The sequence below is a fragment of the Saccostrea echinata genome, unplaced genomic scaffold (assembly GCF_033153115.1).
Source record: "Saccostrea echinata isolate AGI-Se365-2 ecotype Australia unplaced genomic scaffold, CSIRO_AGI_Sech_v1 ptg000012l, whole genome shotgun sequence".
Lineage (NCBI taxonomy): Eukaryota > Metazoa > Mollusca > Bivalvia > Ostreida > Ostreidae > Saccostrea > Saccostrea echinata.
In genome coordinates this window covers 6504576-6525920 of record NW_026889761.1, presented here as the reverse complement: position 1 = coordinate 6525920, position 21345 = coordinate 6504576, and the positions used below count along the sequence as shown (strand labels likewise).

General features: G+C 34.4%; 2 protein-coding genes across 2 annotated transcripts; both read left to right on the top strand.

Annotated features, from left to right (window-relative positions):
* The first annotated feature begins 1096 nt into the window (after nt 1-1096).
* On the top strand, nt 1097-11364 carry LOC133185844 (uncharacterized). The gene is made up of 3 exons (XM_061321135.1): nt 1097-1847; nt 8105-8260; nt 10662-11364. Exons 1-3 carry the CDS (start codon nt 1694-1696, stop codon nt 11054-11056), a joined length of 705 nt encoding a protein of 234 aa, XP_061177119.1. The 5' UTR covers nt 1097-1693; the 3' UTR covers nt 11057-11364.
* Nucleotides 11365-18003: 6639 nt separating this feature from the next.
* On the top strand, nt 18004-19987 carry LOC133185254 (uncharacterized). The gene has a single exon (XM_061320364.1). The coding sequence runs from the start codon at nt 18148-18150 to the stop codon at nt 19813-19815; it is 1668 nt and encodes a 555-aa protein (XP_061176348.1). The 5' UTR covers nt 18004-18147; the 3' UTR covers nt 19816-19987.
* The last annotated feature ends 1358 nt before the right edge of the window (nt 19988-21345 follow it).

Here is a 21345-nt window from a genome sequence, read left to right as displayed (position 1 = left end):
AGTTTGTGTGATAAATATGCAGGGGGAGAGAAGAGATTTTCAAAGAATTATGCATTTTCACTACTAGTATATGATCAATAGAGCCCCGTGTCCTAACTCTATAACCGCTGGGACCATGAATTTCACAATTTTGGAAGAGGCATCTCATCACAACGAACAGAGAAGATTTTCAAAGATTTAATGTATTTTCACTATATGATAAATAGAGCCCCGTCCTATATATAACCCCAGAACCCTTGACCCAGGGGGGCTTTTGATTTCATAATTTATGAAGGGGTCACCTGAGTGTTCAGGTGACTTTAATATCTTGAGTCCACTATATACAAAAAACATGTGAGACAATGTTACATTTAAATCCATACAGACTTTTTGTGTAGCGATGTACCATTAACAGATAGACAGACAAACAGACATAAGGGTATAGACCAAATAGATTGCTTCCTTGGTGGGCATTAATATAAATAAGTGACATATTCTACTGTTGCATCCAAACCCAGTAATTGTGAGATTTTTCCATGGAACAATTTTATCAAATTATTACAATTACAAAACACTGTAGATCTTATATGCAGATTTAAATCACTCAAATCGCATAATATATAATAAATCCTACATAACAAGGCACTATCTATATAATTAGAGTTTCTGAGAAATGTACAAAATGCAGTATTCTCGTTATATACGGCATTTTCTGGTTGAAAATAGGATATTCCTCGTTGGTTTGATGTAAAGACACGGTTATCAATGTCAGCTATTTTTTGGCACCAGGCTGTTAGATACACCATTAAATCGATCTCAAGCTCTCAAGAAGATAATGTCTTCCCTATCCAAATGTCAGAATTATCGTAAAAAAAAGTATTCCATCGCTTGATGCACTGTCACCTTTTCTGCAAGACAATCCCGGTCTGTCACCAAAGCCCTCTTCAAACTCCCTGCAGACTGAAACCATTGCGTCAGCGACTTCGTTTGCACTGTTGTCTGAAGTGCCGTGTGTATATTGTACAAACAGAAATATTGTTAAGTATATGTAGGGAAAATTGTCCCTCACTTCTAGATAAAATAATTGCTTGATGTACAATAGATACCAGCAGCACCAGTATCGCTGACACCCAGCACATGTGCTAGTGATTTATGAAGTAGTAAAGACCTAATTGTGAGATTTTGGCGAGTTGAGCAACAATATTTACTCCCAGGAACAAGTACTGACGAAGTGAACGAGGCATCTGGTAATACGGTGTAAGATGTATGAGATTTCGGAGTGATGCCACTATAGATCTAATACTCCTTGTCCGTGTGATGCGACATTTCGATAACGGGGAGGCAGCGGATATAAGGAAAATCTATATCCTGTGAAAATATGAGTTTAAATCATCTAGATCCCACAAGTTCGGACGTTTACATTAATGAAACATAATGTAACTGTGTAATCATACACAAGGCTGAGTGACAAGGTCGAGGAACGATTTGACAACTCACTCGGGGAGGAGGACTTTTGTCGCCAAAGGGGAAATACTTGGGATATTGAAACATTTTGCAAACCAATATTTGTAAATAAATCAATCATCGCTTGATATGATTTGATTCGAAGCAATTTTTCGATGCTTTAAACAACTCAGTTTGTGGGTGTTCGATTATTTTTCGGTATCAAGGATTCATTCCTTGACGGGATTTTTGGAGGTAGTAAAATGGCATAATGTCCAGCCTGCCACACTACAATGTCCAGGCAAGATTTAAATTCTACATGAACGAAGACAGCCTCGCTAAAGAATGGAAGTCCTCAGCCAAATCTAACACTCATCAAGCGACGTTCTTAGAGGGAATTCTTCTAAAAAGCCTTGAGAAAAATGGTGAGTAGCATTATCTCTTTATTGATTGATATCTTTTATAGAAGAAATGTGATATTGCTGAAAGTTTTGTGTTTTATGACACATCTGGTGCGTTCTCGACATAATTCGGACGTCTCCATGTCATTGATGATTTATATTATTAGCCGTTAGTTTTTCTGTACCTTGGTGTATTGAACTATGAAACTATTTCAAATAAATTAGCTGTTATACAATACATATTACTTACCGTGGAATAAATTCTTTATGCATTATTCAATTGACTTGGGAATAAGATTATATATTCCGTATCGATTTTATTCAATCCTTAATTTTTTCCAACCTTCTGAATTCTGTTGTTTATGAAATGTTTTAGAGGGATTAAGTAGACATGAAACCATCATTTTAAGGGTATTATCACACCAACGTTTTTGGTAATTACCTTTTATCGGGCTTGGAGTTTCCTGTATCTACCAGAATAAAATACTAGATATCAACGAAAACAAATTCCTGGGAATCGATGCTGCAATAACAATATTTTAACAATCGCATAATCGTAGCTTTTAGGAATTTAACATTTTATTGTCACAAGAGTCGTATGTTTGGTATCTGAATATAGAATTCTGGAGTATGTTGTTTTAATTGTGTATTGCGAGAATAATAGACACTAATTTGTATAATACAACGCAAAATGCGTAAATACCTACCGTACGTGTAACTGCTGATCAGAACTAGGGAAATGTGTCTGTGTGTCACATCGAACATTCTAAGACTTTATACTTACATGTACTTATCAAGCGGGCAGGTTTGAGGGGAATATTCTCAAGAGTATAACCGAAAAAAATCAAATACTTTTATTCTTGAACATCCATTTCATTTGGAATTTGTCACTTTTACAAAACATGAAAAAATAGAAAACTGGAGAACACTAAAAATGTAAAAATCATTGAAACTCCCAGACTCTTCATAATTTTTAATTTTCATGCTGAGAATGTGAAAATCGAAAGGATACTCAAAAAATATGCCGTATACTAGTATATTTGTAAAATTTTGAATAAGCTTTATTATTGCTAAATCAAATATTTATCATTAAAGTAATCCTTATTCAATATATAAGAATATATCTGTAGAAAACAAATACTTTAAACATTGGATGAAGTGCGTTTTTTTTCTTTCTTCTGTAAATAAACCTTTACAAGTATACGTGATTTTCTAATGTCTGATCAGTGATCACACAGTAAACGAAGTACATCAATTTCCAAGCAAAAAAAAAAAAAAAAAAAAAAAAAAAAAAAATCAATTTATATCATGTATATACAAAATTTTAGAGGATTTGAATTTTTTTTCATGTTTTTGCATTAATTTTCAGTATAGATAATTCAGTATAGATTTTAGGGAGAATGCAACTTTCCCAAAAAAAAAAATGATCAGGAATAAGCAGTTTTGGTTGTTTGATTGATATAAAGACTTTTAAGACATCCTACCATAAACAGATATATAAGTTTGACGTATCTATGTACAACAATTTTTTAAATAAAAATTTCTTGACAGATAAGACAATCAACTGATATATCGATATCAAGACATTCGGATTGCAATGTATTTTGATACTTTGATCGATATTAAGACATTCTGAATTTCAACATTCAAAGCGTTAAATTGTTACATACTCCATGGTATTGTGTCAAACTGTCAGGCCGATTTCGAACATTTCAATTGTCAAGCACTATCAGAACATCCTGTGTTACTGCGATTACAAGACATTCTGATTTGCAGAGTGATTTCAAGACTGTTCTGTTTTCAAAATTGATGGTTTACATTCTTTTTAAGATGCGAGCCATGAAACGGAAGCCTATTATTAACTTGTGTCCATTCATTTACAATGACTACAAAGTTAACCTAGCTTATAAACGAATATGATCTTTGCCTCGTGTTGTGGTATTTACTTTATACCTTAAAAACCTAAAAGCTTAAAATTTAATTCTTACATCTCATAAATGAAGATATATCCGTTTACCCGATCATGATATAGAGCACACTGCGGGATGACAAATCGACAGGGGATGCTCAACTGATCCTGCCTCTGTTTTCTGAGGTCAGTGTTCGCTCTGTTCATAATTGTTTAAATGGACTTTTGAGAATGATCACTGTCATCGTTATCTTCACATTTCATAAGCAAACTTTTTGGAAAAAAAACACTAAAATGTAAAATCTGTATTATGAATATGATAATTAACAGATTGTTTGAAATAAATCGTTTGAGTTTTTGGCACAAACCTGTAGCAAAACACATAGTTTAAGTTGTCAATGAAGTAATGGAAGTCTGGGTTTGATACGACACAGGCGTTTGTTTGAAGTGGTTTTGTACGATGTATAGGAATTCACTTTGCTCTATTAATTGCCGAGTTACCTTGGTTAACCGGTCAACATTCTCAAATGGTGTCCATATGGTACCCATGTGCGTCTCTGTCAATTTGGCACAACCGTAACTCATTAATAGAAAACGAGACCAAGTTATTCCTACGTCAGAATGGCAATTATTTCAAAGATGTTGGGTATGTGAAAAGGCGCATGTGCAATCATGTAGAAGCCATGATGGAGAATCATCATAGACAACATGCATAGACTCGGGCTGAAAGTAAAAATGGCTAACTCTACGTGGTATTTGAGTAATCTCTGAATGGAGGAATCAAGAATTCCCCAGTAATGCCCTGCCATTCATTACGTCATTGAATGATGGCATCACACAAACTATAAGGAACATGCCCGGAATTAATTTTTTTCCAATGTATCGATACTATATGTACCTGTATGCTTGTACATGTATATATCTAAAACAAAACTTTTGTTTCCATGGCATGAATGAATTAAGAACACAATGATCGCATATGATCGCAGAATGATATGACTAGACAGAATTTAAACTATATAGAAGGAGAATATTTTTATCAACAACTTTCTATAGCATCAGTGGGTCAGCGGCATTTTAACCAAACATATTGAAAGATTTCTTTTCCTCCAATAACTGGCGACCTTTGTGGTTTTGTTGTTACCGGTATATTGATTGTAGTGGGTGGTATATACTTGCACATCTGCACGTTATTACAGATGCTCCAGTAATAGAATAAGACTTGTATGTGCTATGAATTTTGTCTTCATCGTTCTGACTTAAACCAGAATGTTAAGGTCTATGTATATACATGCTATATTTTTCAACTCCAAATAATATTAGTATTATCACACAGTGCGATAAATACATGTAATTGATTTTTTGAAATCTCTCTCTGTGTAAGAAAAACTAACAGAGAAAACCGAGTTTATCTAGGATAACTATGTAAATTCCTCTACTATCTATAAGTACATTGTAGCAAAGGTAATGACTTTTCAGAACTGTGTCGCCTTGGTACCGTTATTGCCGTAATATGTTTTACTTGGAAGAAAGTACTATATCGGTGAGCGTGTGATGCACGGAGTGTTGTTATATGTGATGTTTTCCTCTGGCCCAGACGTTACAGCCAAAGTTCAGTCATTTTATCGACAGAAATTGTCACAATAAAAATGAAAATATGATTAAAGCCCTATATTTTTTATACGTTCAGACTAACTAAAATTAAAGAGATCTTTCTATAATTTTTTATTACTTAATATAAAGATAGGACTTTCCTGTAAATTACACAATTTAAAACAATCAAGTTTCAAAGATATTAGAAATTTAAAACAATAGCCGATTTATTTACGGACTCCACATTTAAATATCAGACACGGTTTAAGCAGCATGATGGAAAAACATGGTTTCTATTTAATTTTTTTAAAATTTTATTCGTTAGTAACACAAAAAGTGAATTTGACATATCACCCAAATCATTGAATTGTTTCACAAGTGTTAATTTTTTGATGCATTTTGAATGCTGATAAGCAGAATTTTTTAAAATGTAAGATATTCTGTTGTTTTGACTTGCCGGAATTTTAACATGGTCATGACAATATTTGATTGAAAATGTATATCCAACTTTTGTGTGATATGTCTACTTTAAACAATGTGGTTTAGGTTGAAGATATAATTTATGTACGTTAAAAAAAAATTCTTCTGTAAGAAATTCATTAACTTCTATATGTATATAGCGATATCATACATTACACGGGCATATATAGGGAAAGAGCACTGAGCAGTTATCGAAAGATACCCGAAGACCACATTTTCCGCCCTTCCGGCGAATAGGTGGAACTTGATGACACTTACGGACAATGTTATTTATTTGGCATATAACCCTGTTTTAAATTCAGTCCATACTGGAACTTATTTCAGTAAACAATGCACATTCTACCTCTTGTCTGAAATACACATATATATACATTTAGCTAGAGTTGCCCATGTCACCAGTGTGCAATTAATGAAATAAATTACCTTCTATCTCTTAATATCTGAGGTTTTTGATTTGCTATTATAACTATCTAAAATTTTTGCATAGAAAAATTTAAAAACAAAATGTGACAAATATATACAATGTATGTAAGCAAAATTACATGTACATGTATGTATATATCATATCACTTTTGTTTTCATGGTTCATACCTCTAACAGTGAATTTTGCTATATATCAAATATTTTGGTACCCTTGAAAGGTTAAACATGCAAACTACTCATAGTACCAGTGATTTGAATAGTTAGATGTAATGATAATTATTTGCCATGGGACACGATGAAATTTTTAATATGAAAAGTTACAAAGTAAATATCAAATTTCTGTTAATCAAAAATACCCTGTCATGACTTATTACTAACATAAGGTCTTTCACATACATACAAATTCGCGTTTTTGCTGCAAATTAGTTTTTATTTAATCCTTAAGCAATGAGATTTTCGTTAATCCTGTCTTTTTAAATTAAGCGCGATCTCGCATGTCCGCTGATAAAGTGAAATCGATTTATTGTATCTGGGATATTGTTTTAGCTGCCATGGTGTATAATCTAACGCCTTCAGAAGAAGATACAAGGCCTTCACGCAATAGAAAACGGAGACCAAATTGATATTGTTTAGATCTAGCGATTCCTTTAAATTACTGGTTAATGGACTTTGTAACAAATCCACTCCTTTCGTTGCTTTTCCGATAATTTGCCGTCTACATGGAAATCAAATCCGATATTGTGAATCTGTGTTTATATTTGTTTTGTTGTGTTTTCTGTAGACATATACAGCGATATTTTTTGTTATTTGTGTGACTAACTTTATTTTGACTATCGTTCCCTCTTGCCAATGAAATGATCTGAAAAATACGATGCCCCACCGAAAGAAAAAAAAATCATCACAGCAGCTTTAGATAGTTTCTACAAATTTTGAAAACATACCTCTAATTCATCAATATACTGAGATATTTAATTTAATTGACCTACAGATATGGCCCTTCCATTGCATTGTCTCTCTCTCTGAAAAGTTGAAGGGATAGATGTACTTGTATCAGTTAAAATGGAGTATCTGTCGTTAAGCCTTTATTGTGAAAACAACTAGATCTGATACACAGTCAAAGAACGCTTGGTGATTTTTGGCGAGATCTAACCATTGTTTTAGAAGGTCCGTCTGTCCTGTCGTATTATTTATTTTAAACATTAATTTGTATATGTTCATATCATCGCATCATCGTCATCGCGCTATCGCACTATCGCTTTATCGTCATCGCACCATCGCTTCATCGTTATCGCGCCATCGACCCTTTAGTCGATGCTCGATGGTGCGATAGTGAACTGTATGGCCCTATCCGGATTCCATAGATAATCGTATTAAGAAATAGTATTGTCGATAGCTCTGACTAAATGTATACTCTTGTAATACATGTAATTATGTTTTCAGACAAATTTTGGTCTCGAATATAATCTGACTTTTACCTAAAGATTACATAATTACTACCTTGTAATCAGGATAGAATTTTAGAAATATGAACGGAGTTTGATTGTGAAAGTATAGCTGGAAAATTTTAATATGACATGGAATCTCGATATTTATTTTTGAAAAATTCTTAATTATCTCCGCTTGAAAGAGGGCGTGGTTCTTCATTTGAACAGATTAACTTAATTGAACCTCTTTCACCCAAGGGTACTTTTTGGCAAGTTTGGTTAAAATTGGTCAAACGGTTCTGGGGAAGAAGTCAAAAATTTGAAAAGTTTACAGACAACACACACGACAGACATACAGACAGACGGATGCCAGACACATTTGATCCAAAAATATTAACGAGCTTTCAGCTTGGTTGAGCTAAAAATTAATCGCTGTTTATTTTTCATTACAGCTCAGTACTCCTATGTGGATTACTCGGTCTTCTTCAGTGGGATTAAGGACTTCCGAAGACAGACAGAACAAAAGAACCATGTCCAGATGGACATTCTACGTGTCCACAACCATAAATTTTCCATAGAAGTATTAGGTAACAGGATTATACAACCAGGTATGTACATTGTTAAACAAATGGTATATTTCAAGGGGATGCTCAATAAATCATCAACAAAAGTCGACTTCTTTGTTAACAAATAATTTCCACTACCTTATTTTACGGTTAGTTGGGATTTTCAATCTGGCAGGGGCAAAACGTGTTAACCCCATCCCCGACATCCCCGACAATATTCGTCACTGTCATTTTTGATAAAGATTTTGCTAAAAGTGGGCATATCAGACTAGATATGAATAAGCTGATGGTCAAATCCCATTGAAAGTCCCTGTTTCACAGATTTTAGCGGCGTTACGTTAAGGCGAAATTTATCTTGAATGTCTTACCCATGTAAACTTATCATGCAACTCTTGAGCCACAATAGGGCTAAAAATTGTACAACAAGGGATATATGGAAAAAACATCTTTAATAGAAAAATACTGCAAAATATATAATGTACAACTTATATCAAAATACTTTATGAAGCTGTCTTCTTTATATAGACATCCTCTATTGAAACCTTTTTCATTTCCGGACCGAAATAGGGGCAAGTATAGGAATGTGTGTGTTTTGTTAAAATACATTAGAAAAACCAGACTATACTCAAGAGTTGGCATACATGTAGCTCCCCCTTTCCAACTTTGTTGACGTATGGAGATAAAAGAAAAATTTTAGTACTTTCCCTTTAATTAAAAAAACCCGCTTAGTTCTATACATATGATATAATTATGTAAACCCAAGGATTTTAAAAAAAACAAAAAAAAAAAAAACTGATTTTTGTTTCACATCCGAAAACCGGTAACATTAAGAATTCAAAGTTTATTAGTTTTATCTCCAGTAAAAGAAAAGGAAATTCTGAGTAATATGATTTATTTCTCGACTGTCACCAGTTAATTTGATTTTCCCATGGATGCCCTTCACAGTCTCAGCATTAGATCTTAACACATCGTACATGGGAACAAATCTCACTGAGGTTTTAATATGCATATATAAACATTAAAAGATAAACCCAAAAAGAAAAATAAAAACCTTTTAAAGAATGTAAATGTGCGACATTGTCTTTATTTAGAAATGGTTCGGACAGTTCCTCTGTTTCAACCAGAAAGCCCTTCATTTGAAAAAAAAAATGTTGAACACGAAGCACCCCCCCCCCCCAAGAAGATGACCATTGCTCATCTTTTTTATGACGTTAGATAAACTGCATTGTTTTGGCTGACGGAATGTCGTTAAATTATCCTGGGGAAGCCTGACAATGCAACAAAATTGATATAAAAATCACCCCATGCCAATATTGTCATATGAGAGGGGAAAACAATTTGTCGGAATGTAAAACATGATCCCAAAGTCCATTGATCGAGTCCCCTTGTCATATTGCAGTGCAATCTGACGTTATGCAATAAATGTGGCCAAACAAACAGTTTTAAAAAGGGGTGGGAGAGAGGGGACCTTTGACAGATGAAAAGTTAAATTTGTGACTGTAATCTATAACAGAGTTTTATTTATTTATTCTGCTGTAGCTACTTTTTTGTTTAAAATTCTATAAGGGAGATCTACCTACTAAATTGAATTTTGTCTGTTATAAAATAAATCATTGGTAGAGTTAACTCTCCTAACAAGGTGTTGTTCTCCGTTAACTCATGATGGAATAAGGTTCAAATCTCTTAAAAATTGGTTTAGAGCAACCTCTTTTTTTTCAAACATTGTTTTTAAAATTGTTGAAAATATTAATGTTGAATAATAAAATGTACAATGTATGTCATCCTTTGACCAATGCTGAGATACCAGACGAAAGACCTTGTCAGATAAGGCCTGATTAACTTCAACTGTCATTGTATAATATGCTAAAAAATACATTCTCACATTAAATCTATACAGAAATCGGGATGTTTCCCCTGGGGAGTTACCAGACACAAAAGCTTCCGAAGCTTTAGTATATTTCATTCTCCTAGCATAAAGGACTCTGATCCGCTTGCATGTATACACAGAATGGAATACAAAGTGAATGAAATATAAGAAAATGACAAATTGAGTTAATTGCAGACTTTGTATCGGATCCCTACAGCTGCCTCTCGTGGATTTTCGTGATCACAAATATAAATCCACATATTTAGTAATTATTTCTGTGACAGTGGATAAATCTATATGCAAGAAGATTATATTAATGTGTTGAACCATTATAAAAGATTTCCAGAAATGGGGGGAAAAGGGCTCATATGGAAAGAGTGTGAAGTAATAGAATTTTTTAAAAGATTTTTTTTCACAGACGTACCGTTTTACCATTTTGAATTCGGGTTATCAACACTTTGTAAAACTCAAAGATCATAATAAATAATATGTTTTCTGATTATTATTTTTATAATAATTATATTTTTTTAAGTAAGAGAGCCTGTAACTATATAATAATGCATATTTATATTGCAGAATTTTACGATGAAATAGAATGTATTGTGAGAGATGGAGTGAAACAATTACCTCGTACACCAGTCAGCAAGGATAGCGTGTATTATCTGACGTCATTCCATGCGCTGGAGCAGACGCCATCAATGGAAGAGTTATGGAGCACGTGGAGTGGCGCGAAATTCATTCTCTGGAACTGTCCCAGGGTCCTTAAACTTCGAAGAATAACTTTTCTCAGGGCAACGATGCGAACTGAAAATTTTGCATACCTGATCCTCTGTGAATGTGAAAATGGAATGGAACACTTAAATGTTGCCATGGATTTCTATGAAACTCTGAAAACCCGCCGTTGTGGCTTAGTTGGCCTGTATAAAGTTGAGCGTTACTACATTCCACCCCACCACAAGTCAGATAAATAGATAATTGACTGGATAATTTCAATTGTTATCTGTTCCTATATTTGCAATAATGTATAACTCATGGTGTATATGTAGTCGTTGACATTGTTATTTTAAATCCATTTAATTAGCCGATATATTGATGTTTCTCATACATCATTGACATTTGTCTATATCATATCAATTCTTTAAAACATCTGAATAAGGTTGTAGTTCACAATGATAATTATAACCGTCTCACCATTGTCAAGTTGTTCTCTGTATATGTATATATTGATTATATTTCCGTACAACCTTTTTAAGTTTTTATTATTAAATATACAAATTCACTTAGTTTTAATTTTTTTTATAATGGACCGCAGTAAGCTAGCGGCAGGTCTCGTATATGCATGCATGGACCGTCTATATTTGTCTTATATGCTGTGTTAAGACAAATACATGAAGCAAAAGCCATTGAATTGTTCGTCTCTTAAGAATTTCAAATTCAACCTGGTAAATGTCATGTTGTAAATTTTGAATTTACCGGGTGGCAGTTAATACAAAATTTACAACATGCTGCCACCCGGTAAATTCAAAATTTACAACATGACATAAATACGAGTGTTATACCTTTAAAAATTGGTTCCCATATCAATCTATACTAAAAAAGTCTAACATTTCCAATGTTTTGCTGAGCGGTCAAAAAAGAAGAAGATGTGTTTGTGAAACACTGATGCCCCCGTATGGCAACTTATAGCAAAGGTTAAACTTTCTCAAATGCAAATCAAATATGTTGGTACGCAAAGTAAGGTCATGTCTGAAGGAATATACCTGTGAAATATGAAAGCCCTAACAGCAACCATTGAATAGGTATGGAAAAGGTTAAAGTTTTTCAAAAGTAAGTCAAACATGAAGGTCAAGGTCAAATGGTCAAAATTAATGGTGCCCAAGGAAAAGCCTTCTCACAAGAAATATACAGGTGAAATATGAAAGCTGAAGCAACAATCGTTCAAAAGTTATGAACAAGGTTAAAGTTTTTCAAAATTAGGTCAAACCCCAAGGTCAAGGTCAATGGATTACAATTGTTGGTATCCAAAGGAAGGTCTTGTCACAAGGATTACATATGTGAAGTATGAAAGCCCTAGCACTAATGGTTCAAAAGTTATGGCCAAGGTTAAAGTTTTCAAAAAGTAGGTCAAACTCCAAGGTCAAGGTCAAAGGGTCAAAGTTGTAGGTATCCAAAAGAAGGTCTTGTCATAAGGATTAAATATGTGAAGTTTGATTACCCTAGCGCCAACTCTTGAAAAGTTATTGTCAATGTTAAAGTTTTTCAAAAGTAGGTCACACTCCAAGGTCAAGGTCAAAGGGTCAAAGTTGGTGGTATCCAAAGGAAGGTCTTGTCACAGGGATTACATACGTGAAGTATGAAAGCCCTAGTTTTTTTTGTTTGTATGTTTTTTTAACGTCCCTCTCGAGAATTTCTCACTCATATAGAGACGCCATCACTTGCCGGTGGAGAGCTGCAAATTTTGTCCTATACTCGGCACTTACGGCCATTGAGCAGTGAGGGATCTTTTTCGTGCCAGCACCTACTGCGACACGGGACCTCGGTTTATACGGTCTCATCCGAAGGACCGGTCTCCACGTCCCGCAGTGGGATTCGAACCCGCGACGTAAGGATCAACTCCTTACTTCGCGACTCTAGAGCAGACGCTCTAACCACTGCGCCACGCGGGCGACTGAAAGCCCTAGTACCAATTGTTGAAAAGTTATGGTCAAGGTTAAAGTTGGATAAAATTTTCCAAATCTGGGTCAAACTCCAAGGTCAAAAGGTCAAATGTGGTGGTACCCAAAGAAAGGTCTTGTGACAAGGAATACATATGTGAAATATGAAAGCCATAGCTCCAACCAATCAAAAGTTATGGGCAATGTTAAAGTTTTTGCGGACAAACAGACAAAAAGACAAACAGACAGACAGACAGACGGACGGACGGACAGGGCAAAAACTATATACCCCCGAATCTTCGATACGGGGGCATAAAAATAGATGTTTGACCGCAGAGTGAGATATTAGGACCTGTCGATGATATATTGGACCGCTTACGTCACACTGTAGGCCGGATCAGCTAAATCTTATTTGCATTCGTTGGTGTTCGACAGTGACAGAATTGACCGAGTTTTAGAGCAAGTCAAGTAAAATGACATCATGGAACCCAGCACAAGATACATGAATGTCAAAAAAAAAAAAGATTATTGAAGTATTTTGTCTCTCTCCATGCATGCATATTTATCCTTTTCGCTATACTAAGTTCCTGTTTACCAAGTGTAATAATAAGCTCTATTTTTCTTTAACATGATAGGGGGGCGTTGTTTTTTTCTTGTTTTAAATTCATGATGACTCTGGCTTACATAAAGTTCAAGCATTATGGCATACGTAAAGAATTTTAAGCTAATAATAATATAATTATGCAGCTTTCTTTTTTATGCATGTTCCTGATGAAACGTTTTGGTTCTTTTATACAAAATTTTCTCATCAGGTTTGCAAGTCGTTATCGTCCAAATTCAATTAAGTTGTGCCAATCATAAATTTTCCAGTCACCCCCACCAAAAAAAAAAAAAAAAAAAAAAAAAAAAAAAAAAAAAAAAAAAAAAAACAGTGCTTATAAAGTGATTTATATGCAAAAAAAAATGTGTATTTTTTCTCAGAGAATAAAGATATATTAGTCTGCAAAAAAAAAAAAAATCATTAAGAAATATATGTATAATATTTAAATATGCTATTTTGTAAAATAAAATTATATAAATAAACTATCAGAAAAGTCGTGTCACAAACTGACGGTATGCACATGTATAGAAAAGTGAATCTTTGTTGCTCAAATATAATCTTAGCCAATACATGTATATATTGTATTAAAAAGCAGTTTCTAGATTAGTGATAATTAAGTGAAGAAAAACAATGTAATATCTCATTGTCACAAAAAGTACTGGGAAATACATGTTGGAATTATATTGTCATGAAACCCTTTTTAGCTCACCTGAGCCGAAGGCTCAAGTGAGCTTTTCTGATCACATTTTGTCTGTAGTCCGTCTGTCCGTCTGTCTGTCCGTCTGTCCGTCTGTAAACTTTTCACATTTTCGACTTCTTCTCAAGAACCACTGGGCCAATTTCAACCAAACTTGCCACAAAGTATCCTTGGGTAAAGGGGATTCAAGTTTGTTCAAATGAAGGGCCACGCCCTCTTCCAAGGGGAGATAATTAAGAATTCGTGAAAAATTAATGGCATCATTAAAAAATCTTCTTCTCAAGAACCACTGTGCTTGAAAACATGAAACTTATGTGGAAGCATCCTCAGGTAGTGTAGATTCAAGTTTGTTCAAATCATGACCCCCGGGGCTAGGGTGGGGCCGCAATGGGCGATCAAAGTTTTACATAGGAAATATACAGGAATAATCTTTCAAAATCTTCTTCTCAAGAACAGCAAAGCCATAATTGGTCATATTTATATGGTAGCATCCTCAGATAGTGTACATTCAAGTTTGTTCAAATCATGACCCCCGGGGGTAGGGTGGGGCCACAATGGGCGATCAAAGTTTTACATAGGAATATATAGGAAAAATCTTTAAACATCTTCTTCTCAAGAACATCAAAGCCATAATTGGTCATATTTACATGGAAGCATCCTCAGGTAGTGTAGATTCAAATTTGTTCAAATCATGACCCCCGGGGGTCGGGTGGGACCACAATGGGCGATCAAAGTTTTACATAGGAATATATAGGAAAAATCTTTAAAAATCTTCTTCTCAAGAACAGCAAAGCCATGATTGGTCATATTTACATGGAAGCATCCTCAGATAGTGTACATTCAAATTTGTTCAACTCATGACCCCCGGGGGTCGGGTGGGGCCACAATGGGCGATCAAAGTTTTACAAAGAACACATAGTAAAAATCTTCTTCTCAAGAACAGCAAAGCTATGATTGGTCATATTTATATGGTAGCATCCTCAGATAGTGTACATTCAAGTTTGTTCAACTCATGACCCCCGGGGGTCGGGTTGGGCCACAATGGGCGATCAAAGTTTTACATAGGAACACATAGTAAAAATCTTCTTCTCAAGAACAGCAAAGCCATGATTGGTCATATTTATATGGAAGCATTCTTAGATAGTGTACATTCAAGTTTGTTCAAACATGACCCCTGGGGATCGGGTGGGGCCACAATGGGTGATCAAAGTTTTACATAGGAATACATAGGTTAAATCTTTAAAAATCTTCTACTCAAGAACAGCAAAGCCATGATTGGTCATATTTAAATGGAAGCATCCTCAGATAATGTAGATTCAAATTTGTTCAATTCCTGACCCCCCCCCCCCCCCAACCACTTTTATATTTAAACTTTTCAACCTTTCAAGATTGAAGTGATTTCTGCTTTTTCCTAGCCAAAGTGCTCAGGTGAGCGATGTGGCCCCTGGGCCTCTTGTTTTTAACCCTATACCTTTTATGCTTTCTGTTCAAATTATTTTCTAAAGTTAATTGTTGAAAATATATTGTTTTGTACGAAAAATATGTATTTTCTGTCTTAATTCTACAATTGCAAAAAATGAATAAATAAAATATGAATAAATAAAAATTTCAGTATAGTATTGTAAAATTCAAAATTTCCATTTTTTTTTATCTACTTTATCATATCTGTGTGCCTTTAATGCAGCACCTGTATGGAATTCAAATCATTCAGTTGAAACTATAAATGATGCCATTAATTTTTCAAAACGATTTCAAAATGCTTGTAATTATGTTAAAGGGTCAATAATCATCAGTTGTTGGCGGTTAATATCTAATTACTTTCGTCCAAATATTTCTTCGAAAATGTTCCTTTCATTATTAGGTATAAAATGTAGTGCGCATTTTTAAATGGTCGTTATCATGACTTAAAGTTCTGAATTTGGGCGTCATGTCAAACCCAAACACACTAAGAGCAGATTTTACGTTAAGATCTTGCAAAGAAAGACAACTGTAAATGTAAAGCTAATTTAGCTACATACGTTTATGTTTTTGATGTAGGTGCTACATAATTGCATGGTCAGTTTCTTCTTGAAATTGTCTTTAATGTGAAATAACCGGTAGTGCTCATGTTCAACAACTAAGCAAGTGCAAATGAAAATTTGTAAAAAAGTTTCTTTAATATTTCGATCAGTACTATATGTAAAATCTACACAACTTGCAACAACCTCGTAATTTAACATTGAAATTATTAATCCATGCAATAGTATGCAAACACCAAAGAGAGCAAAAATGATAATTTCTTCATACTTAAACAAAATTTTTCCATGCATGATGATTGAGTATTCGCTCCATTTTTTTGAAACTATATCTTCAAAGTAAAATTATACATTTTTTTGCTTAACAAAAAAAAAAAAAAAAAAAAAAAAAAAAAAAAAAAAAAAAAAACATGGGGCAAGGGTCCACTACACCTTAAAAATACACTTTTATGACACATATTCGTTTGAAAAATATTTGATGCCCAGTTATTGAAGGGTCATATCACAAACATGATTTAATGCCACTGACTACTTATAATGCCTTGTATGATGTAGTAGTTAAAGTGTCAGTCTCTTGAAAACAATACCGATTCCCGGGATTTTAATCCCTTGGTTTTAATCCCCAGAAAATCCAAACTTTTTTTAAAATCATAAATAGTTATGGTCGAGAGAGTTTTCCACAGAAAAGTTTTGTTTGTCATTATTTCATAATAAGAACGTTGCTATAAATTAAATACTGTAGTATAGCTGATTTTACACATTCAATGAGATTTTAATACATTTAAAACTGTAAGCAGCAAAAAAGAAAAATAAATAGATAAAAAATAATGTCTATTTTTTGCTATGGGGAAACACTCACTAAATTCTATTCAGTGGTATATATAGGACTGAGGAGTTGCTGATTTGAGATGGGTACCCCCAATGTTATAGAATGTATCCATGTTTTACTATGGAAAACCCAAAATATCTGTCCAATTGAAACAAAAAATAGGAAGTGCACAATGGAACAGTTAATAAAGATTTTCTGAAAGTTTCTTTAAATTTTATTTAGTGGTATAGGTAGAGTTGGGATAAGAGATGGGTACTCCCGATGTTGCGGTATCCATGTTTTGCTATGGGAAACCCTAAATATCTTTCGAATCGAAAGTAAAATAGGAGCTAGGTGCACAATGGCTCTATACAATAAATATTCTGTGAAAGTCTGATTAGATTTTATACAGTGGTATAGAAGGAGTTGCAGATAAGAGATGGGTACGATACCCCTGATGGGTTACGGGTGGACGTATGGATGATGGGGCCATCCCCATCACTGTATAACCCCCACCCCACCCCTATGCTTTTGAGGATTAGTCCAAACTAGTGCAATGAAAATTTTTTTGTGTTTCTGTTCTGTCAATTGGAATTTTCTTTATATATATGCATATGAAAAGTATGTAAAAATTAAGAAGTAAAACCATGAAGGCCCATGTTAAAGTTGATCACAAACCTTCAAAATATGATGATTGTGCATAACTTCAAAAAATTGAATTGTCATGGGACACGAAGGAAATAAAATCTAGTACAAACTTTATCGCATTTTAACACAGATAAAACATGATAAAGACATAGACCTATACTGTACACATGTTCGCATTTCCGTTTCCTGGTCGCATTTAATAAATAATCCTTTGAGTGTACATTGCACTCTCGGAAATCTTAAGGGTATTTGATGTGTCAGGGATTATTGTAACTGCATGATGATAAAATTTAAACGTTACAAAAATACTCCAGGTAGCCAGGTGCAGATCTAGCCTTTTTACTGCAGTGTGAATTATTTCCGCAATTTCAAGATAACATTGTGATGCGAAAGCGCAGAACCCTAAGAAACCTTACTGATAAACACGTTTGCTTTATTTGCAGAAAGTGGCTGTGCTGTGGTTTTAGCAAACGCTGGAATTACGCATTATTGTGTAAGGAAAGGAAGAAGTTGGAAGTAATTTTATCTCCTAAACTATTTCATATATTTAGCGTATATTTATACTTTTCCATATTCAAACTACGTGAACCATTTCAAAGTGCAGTGTTTATCTTCATACATTATACGGTTTGTAGAGACATGGAAGATTCCAGCAAAAAATCTTGCGACATCTGTCAGCGTATGAATTCAGTTGAACTTGCTACGTCACGATGTATTGACTGCTGTGACGACCTATGTGAGAAATGCGCCAACAGCCATCACGCTAACCGTTTGTCTATGGAACACCGTGTTCTGTCGCTAGATGATGCCGAAGCAGACTGTTGTTCTAACATGACACTTTTTTGTGAAAAACACGCTGATCGGAAACTAGAGGTTTATTGTTTTGATCATGAGCAGGCTTGTTGTTTACTGTGTGCAACGACAGAGCATCGAAAATGCGAGAAGGTTGAAAACTTGGAGGAATGCGCTAAACAGGCAAGTGAAAATGATGAACTAGAGAAATTGAGCGCATTGCTTGAAAATTTGAAAGGAGAATGCACAGAAGATACAGCTAGCATTACTAAAAGTAAAGAAAAATTTCAGGCTCAAGTTGACGATGTTCGTTCGCATATACAATCAATAAAACAGTCAATGGTAGAATTTTTGAACGAGAAGGAGGCTGAATTTATAGATCAGCTAAAGTGTGTTGAGAGCGGGAAAAACGCACAATTTGTGGAAAAGATCGAAATGTTATCTGATTTTCAAGTAAATCTTGATAACGACATTGAAAAGTTGAAAAATCCAAACGATAAAAACAAGATGTCACTTTTTCTTGCAATGAAGGAAGTCCAGAAAAATTACAAATCCCTTACAGAAAAATTAGGAGCAGTTCGATCCAGTTTTAAACATGTAGATGTAAAATTAAAGGACGACACGATTGTGACAAAAGTTCTTCAAGAACAAAAACCATTTGGCAAACTTGTTGTGGAGGAAATGGATACAAATTCTAAGACAGATTATTTGAATTCCACTTTAGTTTTGTCTAGTGTCCTGGTTAAGTCTGGATGCAGAATGACCGATATTGAAGCCATTAGAGATGATCATGTTCTTGCAATATGCGACAATCACAATTTATTGTATCTCTTCCATATCAACGAATGTTTTGTTGCTTCCTGTAAGTTGTCAGGGAAACCTTGGGCCATGACAAAAACCGGACAATTATCGGTTGCTGTCACCATTCGCTCTCCCCGTTCAAGCATAGAATTTGTTGATTTGGTCATGGACAAAAGTCCTTTTCTATCTTCGACCAAAGTTGTCAATCTATCATTCAAACCTAATGGAATTGCTTGTGACAATGGCAATCTCATTGTCTCCTCTACCGATGGGTTACTCCGACATATTGACGAAAACGGAAGCATTTTACACACCGTAACAGTCAATAAGGGCTACGTATATGGACTTTGTCTTCATTCTAGACGTATCATTTATTCGCACCATATTGAAAATGGCAAAGTTTATGTTCTACATGATGATAAATTAGGTACCCAGGAACTCACATTCGAACACGAGACTTTGAGCTATCCTCTAGGAGTTTCTTGTGATTTTGACGGTAATATCTACATTGTAGGATGTAGTACCAACAATGTATTACAGCTGAACATGAATGGTGCGTTTGTGAGGCAGATCCTTTCCAAAGACAAAGATGAAGCAATAGACAATCCAATGGCAATTCGTATAGCTGTAATGGGATCAAAACCGAGGCTTTTACTAACATGTCAAAACGAAGTCAGACTGTACAGTTTTGAACCTGGTGGATCGAAGTCTTAAACTGAGGAAAAATAAAATTATGATGCAAATTAGCGAACAGATTCAACAAAGAAAATATTAACTTTATTTCTTAAGATTTACTTTAACTTTTCAAGACAGGATATTCAAGTTCAACATTTTTGAGTTGTCAAAAGAGAAAAAAAAAATTTGCTGTATGCCGTATAGCCGTCGCCATGACTTATATATATATATATATATATATATATATATATATATATATATATATATATATATATATATATATATAATGCTCGATTCTATTTAGTTTGATTAATTTGATTTGTTTCGTTTTATTTCTTTGTTTTGTTTTTGGCAAATTAAGACTGAAAAAATCAGTAAAAGCTAAGCATTTGGGGGAAAAAGTGTCTTTTTTTTTTTTTCAAATCCGAAGTTGCAGGTTGTAAACGTAGCAGGAGGCTCGCACAAGAGATTTTATTTTATAGGTTTAACTTAACATGAAACAATTTTATCCTACAGAAACGACAAATTAAACGGAGTTGTTTTATCCCACAGAAACGACAAATTAAAAGGAGTTGATAGAGTCCATGTATTCCAGCAAAGACATGTCTATATGCATTTATAATATTTGTTTGAAAAAAAAACGTTTTCCTTAAAAAAAGGAATACTAGTATATTATCTTCTATTTTTAGACCCTGACAGTTTGAGATGAAATATGATACATGAACAATCACATACAACAGTGCTATAGTATCCGTGAAATTCAATGGCTTTATCAAATAAAGGTGGGAGAAGACTCAATCCCCAAGACCAGCCTTATGTACACGTTTGCTCACATCAGTCGACTGAGCCATGGCTATGAGAGGGCTATAGTGAAACCTAACTGTTTTACAAGTAATAGCTTTTCAAAAAGCTTGTCTGACTAAATCAATCAATATCTATGGAACGTATAAGCAAGAGAAGTGCTAAACGTTTCCATCATCAATTTTGAGGAGCGACATAGTTGCGATACTTCATTACACAAGATGTACAATTGACTTTCTCAAATGTCATAACCAAATACTACAGATTAACGAATATCTAAGACATGCCACTGTTTGGTCAATTATTAGTTAGCCCATGGGCTGACTAGTTACGTAGGGGAAACTGCAACTGCACTAGCGTAAATTGAAATTCTGGGGAAAATAGTTACATGAGTCGTTCTAAAGAAATTCATATTACTCTCTTACCAGAGGGCGCGCTTCTTCATGCACACTCTCTGGTCAGTGATAGATTGATGAGACGGCCTCTATTTATAGACTGGTCTGTTTTCCATCGTTCTCGACGACGAAGTAAATTGTGAACAGTTTTAACTGGGAAAGTTGTCTTGAAGTGTTTGAGACAAAAATGCTTCAATGCTGTTCTAGGACTCAAAGTAAATGACCTGTACACGTTATAGATAGAGCAAAGCAAGACACTAATAACCCCCCCCCCCCCCCCCGACAAATGTAAACCTAGAGGGTTTAGCACAGACATATTATTTGAACATTTTAAACTTAGACAATATTAATATCATAACCATTTTTTGTTATT

What these genes read in the sequence shown, in the direction of transcription:
- LOC133185844 (XM_061321135.1), top strand. Translation starts at nt 1,694, where the DNA reads ATGTCCAGCCTGCCACACTACAATGTCCAGGCAAGATTTAAATTCTAC. An exon ending in AAAAAGCCTTGAGAAAAATG is followed by an intron (nt 1,848 to 8,104) that starts GTGAGTAGCATT and finishes TTTTCATTACAG; the next exon opens with CTCAGTACTCCTATGTGGAT. An exon ending in TAACAGGATTATACAACCAG is followed by an intron (nt 8,261 to 10,661) that starts GTATGTACATTG and finishes TTTATATTGCAG; the next exon opens with AATTTTACGATGAAATAGAA.
- LOC133185254 (XM_061320364.1), top strand. Translation starts at nt 18,148, where the DNA reads ATGGAAGATTCCAGCAAAAAATCTTGCGACATCTGTCAGCGTATGAAT.